The sequence below is a fragment of the Fusarium proliferatum genome (genome assembly GCF_900067095.1).
Source record: "Fusarium proliferatum ET1 genome assembly, contig: FPRO_scaffold019, whole genome shotgun sequence".
In the NCBI taxonomy this organism is placed as follows: domain Eukaryota; kingdom Fungi; phylum Ascomycota; class Sordariomycetes; order Hypocreales; family Nectriaceae; genus Fusarium; species Fusarium proliferatum.
Genome location: NW_022194808.1, coordinates 56,225 through 75,441, shown reverse-complemented (window position 1 = coordinate 75,441; position 19,217 = coordinate 56,225). Strand labels below are relative to the sequence as shown.

General features: G+C 38.5%; 5 protein-coding genes across 5 annotated transcripts; 4 read left to right on the top strand and 1 right to left on the bottom strand.

The window, feature by feature from the left end:
• Positions 1-5,649: 5,649 nt before the first annotated feature.
• On the top strand, positions 5,650-6,108 carry FPRO_16000 (uncharacterized protein; the record flags this gene model as incomplete). The annotated part of the gene is made up of 2 exons (XM_031225094.1): positions 5,650-5,883; positions 5,941-6,108. 2 exons carry the CDS (start codon positions 5,650-5,652, stop codon positions 6,106-6,108), a joined length of 402 nt encoding a protein of 133 aa, XP_031090288.1.
• A 5,589-nt stretch (positions 6,109-11,697) lies between these two features.
• On the top strand, positions 11,698-12,080 carry FPRO_15999 (uncharacterized protein; the record flags this gene model as incomplete). The annotated part of the gene is made up of 2 exons (XM_031225093.1): positions 11,698-11,766; positions 11,817-12,080. The coding sequence occupies 2 exons, from the start codon at positions 11,698-11,700 to the stop codon at positions 12,078-12,080; spliced, it is 333 nt and encodes a 110-aa protein (XP_031090287.1).
• FPRO_15998 (uncharacterized protein) lies at positions 12,077-12,691 on the bottom strand (the record flags this gene model as incomplete). The annotated part of the gene is made up of 1 exon (XM_031225092.1): positions 12,077-12,691. One exon carries the CDS (start codon positions 12,689-12,691, stop codon positions 12,077-12,079), a length of 615 nt encoding a protein of 204 aa, XP_031090286.1.
• A 1,231-nt stretch (positions 12,692-13,922) lies between these two features.
• Positions 13,923-14,570, top strand: FPRO_15997 (uncharacterized protein; the record flags this gene model as incomplete). The annotated part of the gene is made up of 1 exon (XM_031225090.1): positions 13,923-14,570. One exon carries the CDS (start codon positions 13,923-13,925, stop codon positions 14,568-14,570), a length of 648 nt encoding a protein of 215 aa, XP_031090285.1.
• Positions 14,571-16,059: 1,489 nt separating this feature from the next.
• Positions 16,060-17,488, top strand: FPRO_15996 (uncharacterized protein; the record flags this gene model as incomplete). Its single annotated transcript, XM_031225089.1, has 9 exons — positions 16,060-16,104; positions 16,155-16,193; positions 16,257-16,351; positions 16,404-16,444; positions 16,497-16,651; positions 16,704-16,741; positions 16,794-16,931; positions 16,986-17,405; positions 17,455-17,488. 9 exons carry the CDS (start codon positions 16,060-16,062, stop codon positions 17,486-17,488), a joined length of 1,005 nt encoding a protein of 334 aa, XP_031090284.1.
• Positions 17,489-19,217: the final 1,729 nt, after the last annotated feature.

The following is a 19,217-nucleotide window of genomic DNA, read 5'->3' as shown; positions in this document are numbered from 1 at the left end:
AAATAATATATAGGAAGTATATTTATAATTATATATTAACATACTTTAAGTAAATTATTTAATTTAAAAAGTATAATTATATATTTAAATAATTTATATCTTATTAAAATAGCTGTTTTTTATTTATTATTTTCTTTAATTCAAATAAGGTTATAAGTAGATATAAAATTAAATATAATAAACTATTTTTTATTAAGTAGTTACTTCTTAAGTTTATTAATTAGAGGTAATAATATATTTTTTTTATAGTAATTTTATTAAGTTATTAGTAATTTACTACAAGTCTTAGCTTATTAGAATTAGGTTTTAATATAAATATAATACCCTAGTTTAGATTATTACTTTTCTACTAATTTTACTTTATATATTCTTATATATTAGGTTAATTAGTTATATATTATATTATATATATTTAATTTATAAAGGTTGATTTAAGTTTTACTAACTAACTTATATAAAAGTTAGTTTAATTACTTTATAAAACCCTGCCTTTATGCTATATTTATTTAACTTTATATGTAAGCTCCCCTTACTAATTTAAGAGCAGCTCCTCCTTAATAGTATTAACCCTTTTAGATATATGAAAAAGCTACTTCTTATTTCTAACTAAGTTTAGACTTATAAAGGCAGTAAGGAAGACTACGTAGTCTGACTAAAGGTAATAACCTTCCCTTAAACCCCTTTCTAGGTCTTTAAGACCTAATAGCTTAGAATTAACTTAGTTTAGATTAATTAAATTAATATGATACCTCTAGTTTATATAATTAATTACATAATAGGTATAACTATATAGCTATAAGCTATTTTATATAGGTATTAAAATAATATATTTATTATACTATTAGTAAGAAGGGTTAAAAGCTAGGTTAGGAAACTTACTTATAAGTTTATACTTAATTACTTACTTAGCTAGGATTTAACTAATCTTTAAGGCTAGATAAAGAAAGAAGGGTGACTTAATTACTAAGAGCTATTATTAATACTGCCTGGTTAAGGCAGTAATTATATTACTAAGGTAAATAAACTTTATATAATTTTAGATTCTATAATAATAGCCTGCTATAGGGGTCTTACTATTTAAGCCTTAATAGAAAAGTTAAAAAGCTTAATATTTTTATATAAGGCTAATAATAAGGAAAGAAAAAAATAAATATAATACTTTAATAATATATTCTTAAGTTATTTATTAAATTCCTTTATAATAATTTATTCTCCCTAGTTTAAACTACTGCCTTTTTATTTTTATATATAAGGTTAATTAGTTATATATACCTTACTATATATATTTAATTAATAGAGGCTAGTTATAACTTTAGGTTAATTTAACTTTAACTAACTAACTTATATAAAAGTTAACCTAATTCCTTTAAATTTCTATAAAACCCTGCCTTTACCAAGGCTACTTAATCTAACTTAAGGTAATAACCTTCCTTTAGGCCCTTTTTTATGTCTTTAAGACCTAATAGCTTAGAATTAACCTAGCTTAGATTAATTAAATTAATATGATACGTCTAATTTATATAATTAATTAAATAAATTAGGTTATAAGTAAAAATAGCTTTCTTAATAAGGTTAGATTTATACCTTATTAAGAAGTTCTCCTTAATAGTAATTACTATTATATAAATCTCTTTAAGTTCTTTTTTATTAATTATATCTAAGGCAGGCCTAATAGCCAAATTAAGGTTATCACTAATTAAATAATAAATATAATTATAAAACTATAGGTTATTTTTATACACTAAGTATTAAGATAATATAATTATTATATTATTAGTAAGAAGTGTTAAAAGCCAGGTTAGGAAACTTACTTTTAAGTTTATACTTAATTACTTACTTATTTAGGGTCTAATCAATCTTTAAGTAGAAGTATAATAAATAAACTAGGCATAGTATTCTTTTAGGTAGGATAAAGAAAGAAAGCTAACCTATCTGCTAAGTAGTAATTAGTCTTAATACTACTTAGTTAAGGTAGTATCATACTATTAAGGCAGATAAATGTTATATAATTTTAAATTCTATAATAATAGCCTGCTATAGAGGTCTTACTATTTATGCCTTAATAGAAAAGTTAGAATGCTTAATAGCCTTATATAAGGCTAATAATAAGAAAAAGAAATACTAATAATAACCTTTAATATATATTTCTTTACTTTCTTTAGTATTTTTATATTTCTTAACTCCTTATATATATTTATCTTTAGGTAATACGTATATTTCCTGTTTTAATTTTATTATATAATAGTTTATAAGGGTATTTCTATGTATTTTTAAGTTATTTATTTTCTTTATAAAGGTATCCTAATATTAGTTATATTATACCTTCTTTATATCTTATACTTTAGGAGTATTAATAGTAATAAGTATATATTTCAGTTTATATTACTTTCTTTTATTTAATTACTTTTCCTTTCTTTAAAGTATTATTTTAATAAACCTAGGTATGTTATACTTAATAATATACCCTTTTTAGTATTTATTATAAAAGTTAATTTATTATATTAGATATTTTATTTTTATAAAGATATTATTTATTCCTTTAGATAACTAGGCTTATTTATATATATTATGGGTAGTTACCCTTTTTTTTCTTCTTAATAACCCCTAAGATTTATACTTTTCTGAGTCCTTATTTTAATATATTTCTTTATTATAATATATTTTCTCTTACTTATATATTTTCTTTTAATTAATATATTAAGTCTTCGTTATATTTTCTCTTTTTAATTATATAATACTCCTTTTATTATTTTTTAAACTTATTACTTTTATTATTTTTTATATATTTGCTCTTATACTTAACTAAGGCGTTTTATTTTACTATTTCTTTATAAGTAAGGAATAGGTCTTATAGCTTTTTTTAATTAAGCTATCTAAGTAAAATACTTAATAAAGCCATAATTAGAGAAGAATAAAAGTAAAAGTTAAGAGAAAAATATATCATAAGCCCTAATAATCTTAAATACTAAGACGCATTATAAAGATATTAATAAAATTAAAAACAATAAATGATAAAATAAGTTAATACACTAAGTATATTTTACTAAATTATATAAAGAATAAAGCTATAAAAAGAAACCTAGGTAAGTTAAAATACTAAGAGTTATTAAAAGTAAATATAAAACTATTAGCTTATAGGAGAATAAGAAACCTAAGTAGGTATATATTCTTCTGCTTCTTTATATTAGGAATAAGTCTTATAGCTTTTTAATTATTCTTTATATATATAATTCTTATCCCTTAGAAGTAATATTATTATATATTTTATAACTAGTCTAAGTTATTTCTAGTATTTAAATATAAATAGTTATCTAAGGGTCTTATTATCTAATTAGTCCTAGGGTTTACTTACCTTAGTATAAGTCCCTAGGTTAATATAATTCTAGGCAGCTTTATAGTTTATGATTATTCTTATTATAATTATAGTATTTAGCTTTATATATATTTTACTATTAATTATTACTATTCTCAGGCTAAGTAGCTCTAAGTAATATAAGTTTTAATTATATTTTATATAAGGTATTACTTAATAGGTTTTCTTATTATTATTTCTAGTTTTAATAGTTAACTTATCTACTATTTTATTACTAGTTAAGGTAATATAAGTTAAAATTACTTTCTTATCTTACTTTAATCCTAGTATTTCTTTTTTCTTTTATATTTATATTATCTCTTATTAATTTTAGTTACTATAATAATATATTTTATAATATGATTAAGTGAATCTGCCTTATATAGCTTATCCTTAACCTCTTCGTTTAATCCTCTATAATAAATCTTTGGTAAGGCTTTATTATCTTATTAAGTTTTAAAGGTAAGTTATTAAAATTTAATAAAATAGGCTATATATAAATAGGTTATTTATGTATTATAATTTTAATAGCCACTTAGTATTGCTTGTTAATTACTTAAATACTATTTTTAAAAGTAATTTTAAAGTTATTTTAATTAATAAAGATATTAATAATTTCCTAGTTTTATATAATTTCCTTATTCTCTAAGTAGTCCCTAAGGATAAATTTAAATTAATTTCTAGTATTTCCTTAGATTATAGGTATTATATATAATACTTTCTTTATAATTATATTTAATTAGGAATTAATAAAAGTAGGCCTTTATTCAGGTTAGGAATAAGACTATATTAATAGCCTATCTCTTAAAGGGTCTTAGCTTAAATAGCTTTAATACTTCCCTAGTATTTAATAAATCTTACTTATTATTTTTATTCTACTAAGTAGTTCTTTAATATAAGAGGGTATTAATTTAATATTATTATAATAGTTAGGCTTTCTAAACAAGTAAACTAGTCCATACTAAGTTACATTTATAAATAATATAAAGCATAGTACTAAGTAATATAAAGTATTATATCTCTTAATAATTAAGTAATATATATTAGGCTTGGTAATATAAAAATATTTTATTAATAGCTAATAAGCTAAGTCTTATAAAAGTGCTAATAAATATATTTTATATACTAATAATAATTATATAAGAGTATTATAATATGAGGTTATTATTAGTCTTAGAATAATATAATTCTAGAGTATTATTATTCTTATACTTATTAATCCTTCTTAGATTAGCTACCTAAGGTAAAGTCTCTATAGGGTATATATAATACAACTACTAGGATTATAATATAATTTCTCCTCTTTATTAATCTTATCCTTAAGGCCTATTAAACTAAATAATATTATTCTTCTTTTAGTAAGGCCTAACTTAAATGTTTTATTATTATATCTTATAATATCTAATTATATATCTAAGTAGTTATCTTATAAAGATTATAAAATCTAAATACTTACTCTTTTTATTAAGTTTATTAATAAAAACGCTAATATGCCTTATATTTATTACTTTAAGGTAGGCAAGAAGTATTTAATATTTACTAATTCTACTTACTATAATAAGTATAATTAGATTAAAAAATCGTAGCATAATACTTATATTATATCTTTTTATTACTTATTATGTATTATTTTATTAATCCTTTATTAAGTATTATAATTATAAATTTAATAAAAAAAAAACTTAAAAAAAATAAAAATAAAATAATTAAGGATTTTCTTAAACTTTATAAGGAGATAGTAGTATTATAATCTTATTTAGCTTTAGTTATTAATTATTTATTTAGGATTTATAAAATTTATAATTATATAAAGGAAAAGTCTTTTAAACCTACTTATTATAGCCTTTAAGAACTAGATTAAGAGGATAAAGTTTTATCTAGGTTAAATATATATAAAGATATATTACTTTAAGACCTCTAGGTAAATTATATTTCTAATAATATTAACTAATCTACTTTAGGTTTAGGTAATAAGCTTCTTAATACTTTCTTTTTATTTAAGGTTAATTTAAAAGTCAAAATGCCACTCTAGCAACGCGTAAAGTGAAGCCAAGGCCTTAAAGCAAGATAACAAAATAAGGTGTTTGTTTTCAACACAACACAATAAAAGGCGTCACACACTACGCCAAAAAACACAATAACCTTAATATATCCACGAGCATAAAGAAGATGTTTTCCCCATCCTTGGAAGGTCGAATGCCCTCTCCATCGCCACCCGGTCAAGGCGATCACCACCAAGGCTCCAACCCCAAAAGACCACATCAAAACAAGCCAGGAACCCCAACTTCCATCACAAGATGAGCCGCTGCGTAATCGTCATCAACAACGGCCAACCCGGTCACGGTCATCCGGTCTCGGTAGTCAATGACTACATAACGAGTCCTCCAACAGACATCAACAGGCTCAAGTTCAAGCATATCCCCATTTTACATTCCTTCCTGCGGCGTCATAAAATCACAAGAAAATACCTGCCGCATGTCGACAAATTGCGACCAATACAGCAAGTCAATCTCGCGATCTTCGGTTACCACGTACAGCTCCTCGGTATCGAGGAAAATACGTCCCTCATCGAATACATCGCAGGCTAGATGGAGGTGTTGGAAGACCTAGCCGATCGCTTGGAAAGGGGTCAAGGCATATCGAGGCAACAGCAGGCCTTCATCAACAGCATCGCATCGGGCGGCGGCAACGGTCCATACTGGGCGTGGTTCATGGAGTTGAAATGCGCGGTCGAGTTGGTTGAATTGACGGTGTAAATGCTCTATCGTGAGAATCGAGGGCTTCCGCGAGGTGAAGGAGGGGAAGTGAGGGGGAAAAGAGGGGGGACAAGGCAAATTGAGAAAAGAAGGTTTTGGCGTTTGGGGAAAAACTATGAATGTTAGCGGCCCGAGGATGGCTCGGCGGGTTAGTAATAGATTGGATCAGATCGTGTTACGACCCCCGCGGTTACGTCACGTGTACCCCACAATTTCATCCAACAACTCACCAATCATGTAACAAGCCATGCGGGACGACCGTGCCCCCTTGGGACAGCGTCCTAACACCCAGACTACTAGTATATAGAACACACTCATTAGCACTTTCATAGACTTAGCTCACCAGCTATCAATAAGACTTCTTTACATCAATAAGCCTAACACGCATTACTTGATCATTAAGAGACGTGACACCCAACTCGCTCAGTATTAACGCCCTACGCCATCTGCAAACATAAACCTAGTACGGACTAGTTTCCTGTTTGAAACCCCATTCGTCACAATTAACTTAATGTTATTATTGTTACGACCCAACACATTCTGACGCACGTGAGAATGGGTGCCCGACTCTTTCTTCCAATCATTAGCTACCTACCCTGTAACAAGTCGAACGCACGCCATTCGACTTACATGACAAGGAGGACGGACAGAGTCGAACCGACCGGGTTCGAGCTGCATATACCTCAGTATATATACACATTCATTTAGCAGTAGATAGAACTTAGCTCACCAGCTATCAATAAGGCATCTTTACTTCAATAAGCCTAACACGCATTATTTGATCATTAAGAGACGTGGCACTTCGCATCGCTCAGCATCACGCCCTACGTTATCTGCAGACATAAACTTAGTACGGACTAGTTTACCTGTTTGGAAACCCAACCGTCACAATTATAATTAGCTGCTTTAATTATAGCCTAAACCTAGCTATATATAACCTAGTTAAAGAGTTTTACTCTTTATCTTAATAACTTTAATAATTAAAATAAATATTAGAAATTTAAATTTATTTTAATATAGGGTATACTTTAAGGGCTTAATATATTAGCCTTAATCTTCTTCTTATAACCTATTTTAAATGTCTTTTATTAACCCCTATAAATAATGTATCTAAATTATCTATTATTAATAAGTAATTTACTTTAACTTCTTATACCTTTTAATTATAAGTATTAATAGTATTAATATAGTTAATGAGTAAGCTAACTAGATAAGCAAGCTAACTATAAGTCCCTTATTTTATATTATTCCTAACTAATAAGATGCTTCGTGACTACTTAATATATTATAACCTTTAAGTAAGGCTAGAACTCTACTTACTCTCTAAGCCTTCTAAAATAACTTAAAATTATATTTCTAATATAGTATAATTATATATAAGGTTAAATATAGTACCATTTATAATAAGTAAAATAGTATATAATTATAAAGTTGTTACGATTCGTGCCCGTAACAGCGCTGTAAGGCTTCTATAAGGCAGCTGTAGCACACCCATGATTGCTTGCATAGCGATTATGGCCCGATCTTTTGCCCTGTGGTTTAACGACTTGGGCAACCGTTACACCTGTGGCGTAGTTGTTAGGTGCAACCGTTACACATAGAACGAGAGCCAAGTTACCTTTCAAGTTCTCGAAATATTCAAATGTGATTCTTTAGTCATGAGATGTTGTTTGTCATACATCATCCATCTCTAATCTTTGCAATGACCTCTCGCATAACAAGATAATGTTAGCTAGATTCGTTGTCAGTTTTCAGAAAACCTCGGTCACTTTGGTGATATCATTTCTGGACCTATTAAGCAACCCCATTGTTGCTGAACCTTTTCTATACAAAACCAACGTTGGATAACCTTACAAGTCTACTCAAATGAATATTAATAAGTAGCGTCTGGCAATATGTGTCCTATAGAAGGAAGTTCCAACCACCCTGGTCTAGATATCGTCTATGTTGCTACGAACTCACCTTAGTTCGCAGAGAGAAGCCCGATGTTATCGCCTATAGTGATCCTTGATGTCTGATATCGTCTAAGAAAGAGCCTTCTTGTGCCTTCCTAGCAAATCGCGTGATAGCATGGAGGATGGATGAGTCGTAGCCTAAGACCTTGGAGGTATAACAATGTGACTTCCGGCACCGCAGGCTTCGTCCGTTCACGCTTCGTAGCAGAGCAATTTCCGGCCTTACATGCTCCTAATGTGAAGTTATCTGAATAGTAAAGATCTGGTTTGGCGGGTCCGAGTCAAGGTTGTTTTCTGACGTTAAGCTTCTCTGCTGGAACGGTATACACAGTCGGGAGTTTCTCGCTAAGGCTGGAGCTGTGCAGTGTCCACTATATGGATAGCTCACAGGAAATTGAAAATGTAATGAAATACAGTAAGCCCAATGTGGCCTGGATAGACTAAAATAGATATAAAATCGCACAAACTATCTATCGTCTATCCCATCTGTGTTTCCCGTGGCTCTGGCATGTCGAGAAACTAAATTACACGAGACGGTAGGGCAGCGTGATGCTAGTATGGAGAAGGGCGAGAGTTAAAGGACGCGTAAGAAGACGCCGGTCGGCAAATGTCGTCGTTGAGAGATGATGTTGAGTCGGGAGGCGTATGCGAGGTCAGCGGGATGCCCGGATGCCCATTTGCAAGTCCACGGTTCCGTCGCTTCTGTTCTGCAGGTCGTAAACCCATGACTGAACTTTCCGTGAAAAGGATGCCTTGTAAGAACACAAGGCTCGGGTATTTTCCACTGGCTGAAAGCCCAGCTAGAACCATGGAGATGATTATCACAGCTAAGCCAGCCCAGAAATGGTGAACGGCCGTTCGTCTAGGTATGCTGTGCCTTTGAGTCCCACAAGAAGTACGATACATTATCGCTATTGTTACGACTTGGGATGTCAGCGGAGGCAAGACACACGCAATTTCGCTGTGAACCTTGACTTGAGGAACGAATATCAAGGCCACTACGATGATAACCTCAATACACTCAAAGGCAACAGCAAACATCGCCCAGATATCCAGATCGAAGCCATTCCAGATAGGAAATATAACCGCCAGGACCTGCAAGGATATCTTAGAGCAAGCGCATGACGGGTAGCAGACTCTTCACTTACTTGTAATGTTCCAATCCCCCATAGTGATAGCGTGATCAAGATCGCGTACATAGCACCCTGAGGAGACCAGGAATCCTTGACCACTCCACTCATCTGAAGAGAAAAAAGAATCAAGGCCAGCAGCTCTAGTATTATCCATACTATAGCCAAGGCCACCAAACACGTATTTTTTGACCAAGCGGCGTCGAACTTGAGGTATATGAAGAGAAGGAAGAAAGACAAAGAGAGTATGGATAGGAGATAGCTATCAACGATTTGATATTGGTGCATGTTGTCTATGTTTGTTTCAAAGAAGTCGATGGTAGAGTATTCGTAGGCTGCACTCAGGGTGGTTGAAGCGTCATGATGAGCGACTGGAAGTGGAAGCCGGGCCTTATTTAAGCCTGTCACCCATCAGATCCATGGTCTCTTTATTGGCGATTGAAGTTGGCATGGTTGCTCAACACTGGGTCTCGCTTATGACTGGGGATTATACAAAACTACCTCAAGTCCGCCAGCCGGTCTTTAGCGCTTTACAAAGGATCTGTGGAACAGTTCCGAGACCCCACGAATTTGTGGATTTGGTAAAGCCCCTGACGCATGGCAAAACTACGATAAGAACTCAATCACGCTAATTAGTTCCCGCCAACGGTGTTGGTCGAAGTGGCGTCAGGGAACTCCTGACTTGGATCATTCAGATAGCCTACTTCCCGATATTTGACAATTTGCCACCCAAGTTCATGGCCGTTCCCATGACTGCCTGAGGGAATCATAGTTCTACTCTCTGTGAACACGATATAAAGTCACCAGAATCATAATGAGTAGTTTTGTTCTACAACATGAATCAAATTGCTGGATTTTAATTACGTTTCTTCTCGTCGGTACTTGTCTACTGTCTGACGAAAATAGATGTCTCATCCACCTTCTGCCCCATTCGCTGTGTAGTCTTGCACGACGCGGATCTAAGCAGCATGTTAGCTCCTGATGCAATTGAACATCGCAAAGACAAACCTACCCTCGTAAGGACGACAATGCGTTCAGGTTCTTTCTTTTCAGCCTTTCCCTCACCCGATACCATATTCTACATAGGTTTTTGGGCGCGTGTCCAGGGAACATCTCACAGAGTTTGGCCAACTCATATGGCGATGTCCGATTCTCGCGCAAGCACGCCTCTATGCGTTGTTCCATCTCTTCGAAAAGACCTCGTGAGCCTAGTCATGACAACACAGACGCCATCGAGCCAGTGAGGCAGGATGAAAACAATGAAGAAAGACAGCCAACGACTCAGCGAGATGGACCTTCGTCTGGTGGAGGGGGTCTCAACGAATTCATTACCTGCCATGACATGATGGCTATTATGGAACCAAGTGTCCATGTAGCTGCAGCTGGAGAAGATGGTAACCTATCTCGCAAAGATGATCCGGCCAACGAGAAGAATGTCTAAGACAGGCTTTCTACTGAAGCAGTGTTGGGATCTACTACGGCATGACTAAGATAGTTTTGTTTATTTAATGTAAATTTCTGGTCTCTCCATTCAGAAGGACAGCGAATCCCCCTCCTGTAAAAACACCAAGATGATGCTCGTTCGTACGGTTTGTCGGACCTTGACAATTATCAAAGCCGTTCGGCCAGGCAGATTTAAAGCTGAAAAGGCATATTCACCGTCTATATTTGTGCGCACAGATTTGATTTGATTTGATTTGATTATCCTACGCGGTTGTCGTCGTTTAAACAGTTGTGCGCACAAGGTCGTCTGATGTTTTTCTCTAATGTAATCAAACTTTTAACCTGATTTGGTTTCAGCTAGCTTCATCTCACTTTACTTCACTTCATTTCACTTCATTTCATCGAACTTCATCTCAGTCGAGGTCGATTATCCCTTGATAGATTGGTGGCTAGGAATGTGCCCCACTTTCCCTTCTCGCAGTATTATCCTTGCATCTAGAAAGTGAGGGGGGATGAATCAACCCCTGATCAAGAAAAAGAATCAAGTCTAGAACCAATGACTCACCACATTCTGGGCCGCACTTGGATACACTCACCCTATCGCATTTGTGCGTATCTTCCATCCATTTGCCCCATAAAATAACTACGGGTCGCTTCACCATTAATATTTTTACCTCACTTCACTTCACTTCACTTCACTTCACTTCACTTCACTTCACTTCACTTCACTTCACTTCACTTCACCTCACCTCACCTCACGTCATTTCCTCTCATCTCCCATGTTTCTTCCTCCCGCCTTAGTCATCGTCAGTTTCAATACGCGTTACCTAATTTCACCAAGTCTTAATTTGTTTCATTTCATTCAGATTACCCCAATATCAAATCACTAGCGGCATTAGGCACGAATTTTGCCGAATACGCCGCTACCCGAATGGCCTAAGGTTGCCCTAAGAAGCTTAGCAACAATACCTCCTCGACTCTTCTCGCCGCCCTCAGGTCCGAATTGCAACACACTCAAACAGTCGTTTGTAATATTGCTTTTCTCTTGATTAATAACCGATATGGTGCAGCACATATCAGAGACCGTCGCCAAAGACGAGGGAAGGCTCAAACAAGAGGTCCAGAGACTGGTAGGCTCGCATATTCCATCTTCAAGGCTACGTTTTTAACTGTCAATTAGTTTGATGATCAAACGAAGCTCCTAGATGAAACACAAGGGACTGGAAGTTACTATGTGCCGGGCGTACATTATACAGTTTGCGGGGTGTTTGTCATTGTTCAGAGCGGTTATGGAGCTGTGAGGGTACTCGGCAAGGATCAAACTCTGCATGAGAATGTGATCACAAGCCCTAACGAGAAGGAGCAATACTGTATTATCATGGTTGAACCAGGGCAAGAATGCGGGATCCTAGGAAAGCCATCTTATCGTCTCATAATCCGTTAAGAATCTTTGTTTCGTATTTGCCTCTGCATAATCTGCCGTCCAATTGCATGTACCACGTTCACAGACATTTCCATCTTTACAAACGAGTCGTTGGATCCAAGTCTAACAAACGGGAGAGGGATTCCATTGTAAGGGCACGAAATTTGGAGCTGCATCTCCCCAAAATGTTCCAGCAGAAAGCTGAATAACTCCTTGCAAGTGATTGGGATCTGGACTTCTCGTGAATCAGGCGGCGATTCCAGTACTGATGGGAGAGCATCTTTGTTGAGATCCATGAATCTCGTCAAGTCCTGAGGCTTATCCACTCCGTGCCACCATTGCGATGCAGCGGCCAGATAAGTGCTTGATTTCAGCGACGCGAGCTCAGACTGATTAAATGCCAGGGAGCATAAGAAGTAGACTTCTGGTAGATGCGTCCATAGCTCAGTCAATATAGTATGTGCTCGTTTCTTTGGGATATTTTTGACGATATCCGACGCATCTTGTGCTATTAGAAGCTTGGATCGCTTGAGGCGGTCGATCTGCTTGGTGGTCAAAGGGAAGCACCCAACAGAAAACTCTTGGAGCTTCTCCTGGAGTCCGGCGATGAATTTATTGTCGTCAAGGGCCATGCTGACGAACCCGACAAGGGTCTTTGTGACGATAAGGCGGTGTGCGTGAGATGAGATGAAGGTAAGTGATCTAAGATAAAGTGAAGTGAAGTGAAATGAAGTGAAATGAAGTGATATTTTAGAGAGCGAGATTTTTTAAGCGATAATCTTTTTGTGATGACGTGGCCCGAGAGCGTTGGCCAGCTTTTCACTGGACAAGCCCCGCTCAAGCCCTTCAATTCTTGACCCCGTCGTCCAAGTCGTCAAAAGCGAAACTCCCACCAATAGGATACACCCATTAGAATACCACATTGCTCGCCGTATAAGCCTGACAGACAGCATCTGGGAGTGTACCTCATTAGTCAAGTGGGGGCCAAGGCTGTTAGATACCCACGAATACGACGGGGTGAATGTATCCTAGTGTGGACCAGAATGTGGTGATGTTATTGATCGTCGACTTGATTTTCTGATCAGTCTGTCAGGGGGGCGGGGTTCGAATCCCCTTCATTTTTGGATACAAGAATAATATGGTGATAAAGGGAAGTGTCGCAGGGTAGGCATGATCTTCATGGCCACAGAAACAACTGCGTTAGTAAGCAAGCTTTATACTTTAAGTAATTATGCGGAATGGTATTCCATGCACGAAAAAAAAAGAGAAAAAAGAAAAGAAAACAATCAATCAACTCACTACTGCTGCTCACTATTAATAGCCTGACCTTTTATCTTTTAAGCACACTACGTACGACACACCATAACCAATCAGTTTGTTCAACAACTTGCGTCGGTTGGCGAACCACACAACTTGGCCGGTGTGGGCTTGATTGCAAAAACATCCAGTCTGATGCAGGGCACCGAATCAGCTCGAGGGGGAAGACTGGGACAATGGCCCGTTGGGACAAAGCGGTGGTTGCTAACTAAGCTAAGCACGTTAATTCAGCTGTGGCTGGCTTAAACAACTGTTTTACTTTTGGCTACCGGAATGTTGACCCGTCCATTAGTATGCAGCCGAATGCGCCATAGCGGGTCCGGGACGACAGAACAGGCAGATCATTTGCGGGGAACAGACAGCCGAGCAAGTAATTTAGCCCCTGATGAACGGACTCCCGGCTTGCCGTCCTGCATACGGTAGGCTCCTTGATCAGCAGTAAGGTAAGGCTATCCACAAATACTAAAGTCTTCGTCTTTAGAATGCAGCTTGGAAACCTCTTTCAAGTTACTGTCTGCAACGAAGCTTTTGCTTCCTCTTTCTGCAATGGCTGAGACCACAAGCAACAAGGGGGGCCTAACAGCCCCGCCAAACAGCCCAATCCAGGGCGCCACTACTCCTCCAAGTTGCGACGAAATTCAGTCATGCTCACTCATGGGTCCTATCCCTAAGACCCGGATGAGAGAACAATTAGAAGATGAGCCACCACAGTCAAGCTCTTCCTCTCGAGCTCCTTCTCCCTGTCAGCCAGTCACTCTTAGGGGCAATAGCATTGTCCTCTCACGCGCGAACTACGGCCGTCGAGGGGACGACGAAATTATACACGCGTCTGCCACTCCCTCGCTCAAAGACAATGTGTCTCCGAACAACAGTCCTCCTCTGAATCACTTGCTGATTCGACTCAACCAAAATGCATTGCTGGCCTGTGGAATTTTCAATCACTCGAGGCCCTCGAACCCGTTTGCCCACTGGGATGTGCAATGCCTCAATCAATATGGCGTCGAAGTCTACACATGGCATCTCCTTGCCTTTACCGAATTGTCGACCAGTAAACAGCGCAAACGGTACAAGAGTAACGCTCAATCGCTCGAACTACGCCTTCGTGACCTCCAAGCGCATCTTCAACTGCGTGATTATGCTGTTCTTGAAGCAGAGTTTTCGGATCGGCAGACCCTTGACGGTATGACGATGTAGGCAATGCTATGCCAACTGCAGCGTTCTTAAGAAGCCGCACTATCAGACTTTGCGCACTTGCCGAGTGAAGGCTATGACGATGCTGTTGCGATTTTCCTCACTAAGTGTCTTGCTCGATTGCGATTTACGGCTTCCCTGGCAGCTCTTCAAGCAGACCCTGCGAGAGTCATGGCAACCATTTATTGGAAGTTTGAGAGAACTCTTCAGTCGGATGGTTTATCTTCTAACTTGCCTTCACCTTGCATCACAGATCAGGCAGATTTCTCTGAGGAGTATCATTGCAAAAGTTGGTTGGCAGATGTAAGTGATGACAGTGATGATGACAATATTGGTTGGCGGTCTGCTTAATGGCGATGTTCGTGGCAGTGGCAGATATATTCTGCGTCAGTAGGCAATTGGACGAAGATGGCAATGACCATCGTCGATTTTCGGCCTATGTTTCCAATTCATGTTACTGAGCATAGGAAATCGTGTTGGTGGAAGGATAGGGAAGCGAAGGTATCTAAAAGTCGTTATAGAAGCGCGGATAGGAAGTGGTTTGAATTGATCTTGAGAATAATACATCGTGAAATTCTTCTGGCAAATCCTGACCACCGCTAAAGTCTAGGGACGTACCTTGCTCACCTGAGAGCCTGAACTCTGGTAAACTGCAAATTTGGGTACTGCACGGCAAGGACTGTGCCCCTCGTCATCCACACCATTCGCCTGGTCGATCCTTTGCCCTTTAACTGCTATCAAAACTGTTACATATCCAACAAGATGTTAAGGTCATGTATGCTTCCGTCAGTAAATAAAAGATAGTCATGTGCTGTATGTGCCGTATTGCGTTAAACCGCCCCGTTAAATCCCCGTAGTTGGTTTGTAAGTGGACCGCAAAGTCTGCAATCACCTCCTTCAGGTTCAAGATGCCTTATTGTTCCGATATGACTCTGGCAGGGCCAATCACACGTCGTGCTTCCTTGGTCGCGGCCCGATCCCTCTTAGATGGGATGTAACGCGACTCTCGATTCTCCTCCTTGTCGCCTAGCCGCCACCACAGTTTTTCTATTTTCTATTTTTTTTATCTTTATTTTTTATACTTAGGCTCTTTTGTCACTCTATGCGGACCGAGCACGGCTCAATTTTCAGTGGATTATTATCCGGCTTTCACTCGCAGTATAGTCTTTTCCCTGGCAGATACGACCTCTACATCTGCAAGCATGTGGGATTGGATGGAGAACATCTGGACCTTGTATATTTGTTGGTCCAACACTCCGTCCAACACTCCGGCGGGGCGTCTGCTGAGATGAGAGAGAACAACGTAATTCAGCTCAGACGTAATTGGTCCCCGCTCAAGCTTGGCAACAAGGGGGTTAAGGTATTAAAAGCTGGCCGACTCGCCGCCTTTTTGTGAGGGGAATGCTGACTGCAATGCTCTGTTCAGTCTACAACCCGGCTCGTTGATAAACGAACCAACACACGCGTATAAAGACAATTCAGGTTCAACACAATGGCAGCAACCAACGGAGATGTTATCGTAGCTCCCGATGATAATGTTCAATCCCAACTACAAACAATACAAGCATGAGCTAACCTTGAGTCTAGGATGTTGCCGATCAAGACTCCTCTTTTGGAAGTGTATGGGTAGCCTCTTGCTCGTTGTCTTTTAAAAAGACGTCAGATAACTGACATAAGCCCTGGCCATAGGAAACGGCGTCGTCAACCACAAGCCTGAGAAGCTCCATTCTTGACTACCGACGCGAAAACGGGAGAACGTATCATCGATTCAAGGATGGAAGTGGGTTAACCTTCCTTATCCTACAGACATTTCCTACTAATACATACCAACTCTAGAGTACAACCTTCCCACGACGAGCGAGAGAATGAAAGGCTAGGTAAACTTACGCAGCTCACCCGCCGTTTAATTTTGATGCTAAAATTGTTTAGACCTGCAGCACCATTTGTTTCTCCGAACCTTCGACAACAAACTTGGTCTCGCCCCACCAAACCTGCCCGGTTCCAACGTCGAACGAGTTCTCGACGTGGGCACTGGAACAGGTATTTGGGCAATTGGCTTTGCGGATGATCATCCTGAGGCCAAGGTAAAGGAAGCATCCCAGAGCTTAAGATGCTCATAGCTGACATCATTTATAGGTTCTCGGGATCGACCTTTCTCCCATTCAGCCTAGCTTGTACTGTATGAGCTACTCTTTGGGAGCCAAATAGTGACTGACGGTTAACTAGTGTCCCTGCCAATGTGGAGTTCCAGATCGACGATATTGACGAGGAGTGGAATTATTCTGCGCCGTTTACTTACATTCACAGCAGAATGATGAACATGAGCATTCAGAACTGGGAGGATTATCTACGCAAAATCTTTGAGTAAGTTTCACTTGAGGCCCTGTATTGCCTATAGGTTAACCCTGACTGGGCTAGTAATCTTGCTCCAGGCGGCTACGTCGAACTCCAAGATATTGATGCTTTCATGAAGTCTGACGACGGTACGCTTACCGAAGCACATGCACTATCGAAATGGTGTAAGCTTCTACGTGAAGCAGCGGTCAAATTTGGTCGCCCGTACATACCAACCAAGGAATTGAGGAACATCATGGACAAAGTTGGATTCACCAACATCGTTGAAACTCGTTTCAAGTGGCCGTCAAACTGCTGGCCCAAGGACAAAGAATACAAGGACCTCGGAGCATGGAACAATGAGAACACGAACCTTGTTCTTGAATCAATCAGTTTAGCACCATTAACGAGGGGCCTTGATTGGACTATCGAGGAAGTCAATGTTCTTTTAGTTGATGTGAGAAAAGAGTTGAATGATCCAAACATTCATGCCTACTGGCCAATGTACGCAGCCCGCCTTTGACTTCGAGTCTACATGCTAATATATCATTAGTTGCTCAGTTTATGGAAGGAAACCAGAAGTTTGAGGAAGGGTATGCGAGCAATGCAGTAGCTGCGGAATGCTATGGTTGTGTGAATAACTTTGATCCCGGGTCGTGACGCAGTCAGCCACGACCATCAACTACGTAGAGGTAAATCGGCAGCAAGCAATCGAACCTAGCATCGAGTCCGACTGAGCATCTTTGTACTGCACGCATGAATAGCATGCAGTGTCTGTATTATGTTACTCCCATAATCTTTCGGGCCCGTCCACGCATCTCGTAGGTCCATCAGCATCTAGAATACCGCTCTGGCCTTGCTTGCCCTCCTACGGCTTATCGTATGAAAATAGTCACCGCTGTGCTTTGTAAACCTTCTGATCTGTAAGCTCTTTTCCCTATTTACACATGTGCTCATGACGCAGTCTTTCGTAAATTTACAATATCCAGGTCCACGTCATCTAACAAAGGATTAGAAGAGGTTAACGTTGTCCTCACTGATCGTGAGATTGTCGATCGACCTGTCTCTTGGATGGAGCCTGTCTTGTGCAAAGGCTAGGTGTGCTCGATGAAGCACTCAAAAGCGGCAAGCAGAGCCCATCGAGAGCTGCCTTGTAGACAAACCTTTCTATAGCCTAGAGTATGACATGTTGATGAGCCCTGTTTGGTAGTGCATGGGTGTTAGCCTTTGCTGGGGACGTGGATTTGTTGTTTATATTGCGTAGTAGCGCTTGGTGAAAGTATTGGTTATTAAACTTGATTATATGTTATTGAGATTAGACTCCTTCTCCGTGTTAAACCTCTAGATGATTCCATCTAGCCCTTTGAACTCTAAATCTAGGGCTTTCAGACAGTTAGCCTGAATCCTGAAGGGAATGGAAGGAGGATTCCGGGATGCTGCAGCAGCATTAGGATTGCTTAGTAAGAGTGTATTGGGCGCCAGTTGGCTAGATGAGCACTTCTTACTGGTGGCAGTGCTACTACATCCTTCCGGGAATGCCTCAAATGCGATATTCTCCCGCGGTATTGGCCGTTGCGACGGTTGTTCGTGGACCTCGTTATGCCCGTCCCCTGTTGAAAGTTGTTCCAAACGTCGGCATCCATGTAGCTGAAGTCCCTCCAAGACACCACATGTAACGTCTCGTCTTCCTCATCGCGTTTCGGGTATGCCGATGACCACTTCATAAGAAACGCATCTCCGGACATACTGCGAGGTGGGTTTTGCTACAAGTCGTCGCCCAGCCAGCATTCAAGCAACTGCTGTATCACCTCGTCAATGACGATCTCCTACGTAATGCCGTTCCGCTTGATCTTGAGGAAGCTCTTATAGTATGGCGTTAGGTTGATTAGGGGCTCCACGTTCCACTTCGTTCGTTTACGAAAAGCTGAGGATCGTGGACACAAATTGCAGTCCATCCTCTTCAACCTTGGACTGCTGGTATTTGCGACTAGTGACACCAAGAATCGTTCCTAATATTAGTGCCACTTATAGGTGACGCCTAAGGAGCGCTGCCCGTGTCTGGATCTCGAATGCCTGTGCTTGGGTGCGCGGATACGCAGCACGATAAAAAGAATATTGACCAGTGTCTATATGTTGTTTCCCTGCCTGTTACCGTCGCTCACCTTTCGTTCCTTTTCTATCCTTGGCAAATTTCATCTGTCCCCGGTCAGAGCTTCATTTGGCATCTTTGCCTGTATTTGGACTTGCGCCAAGAAACACCAGCGCTCTGCAAGCATGTGGAACGTCGCGCGTGGCGCAGCCTACCCACCTGCTTCT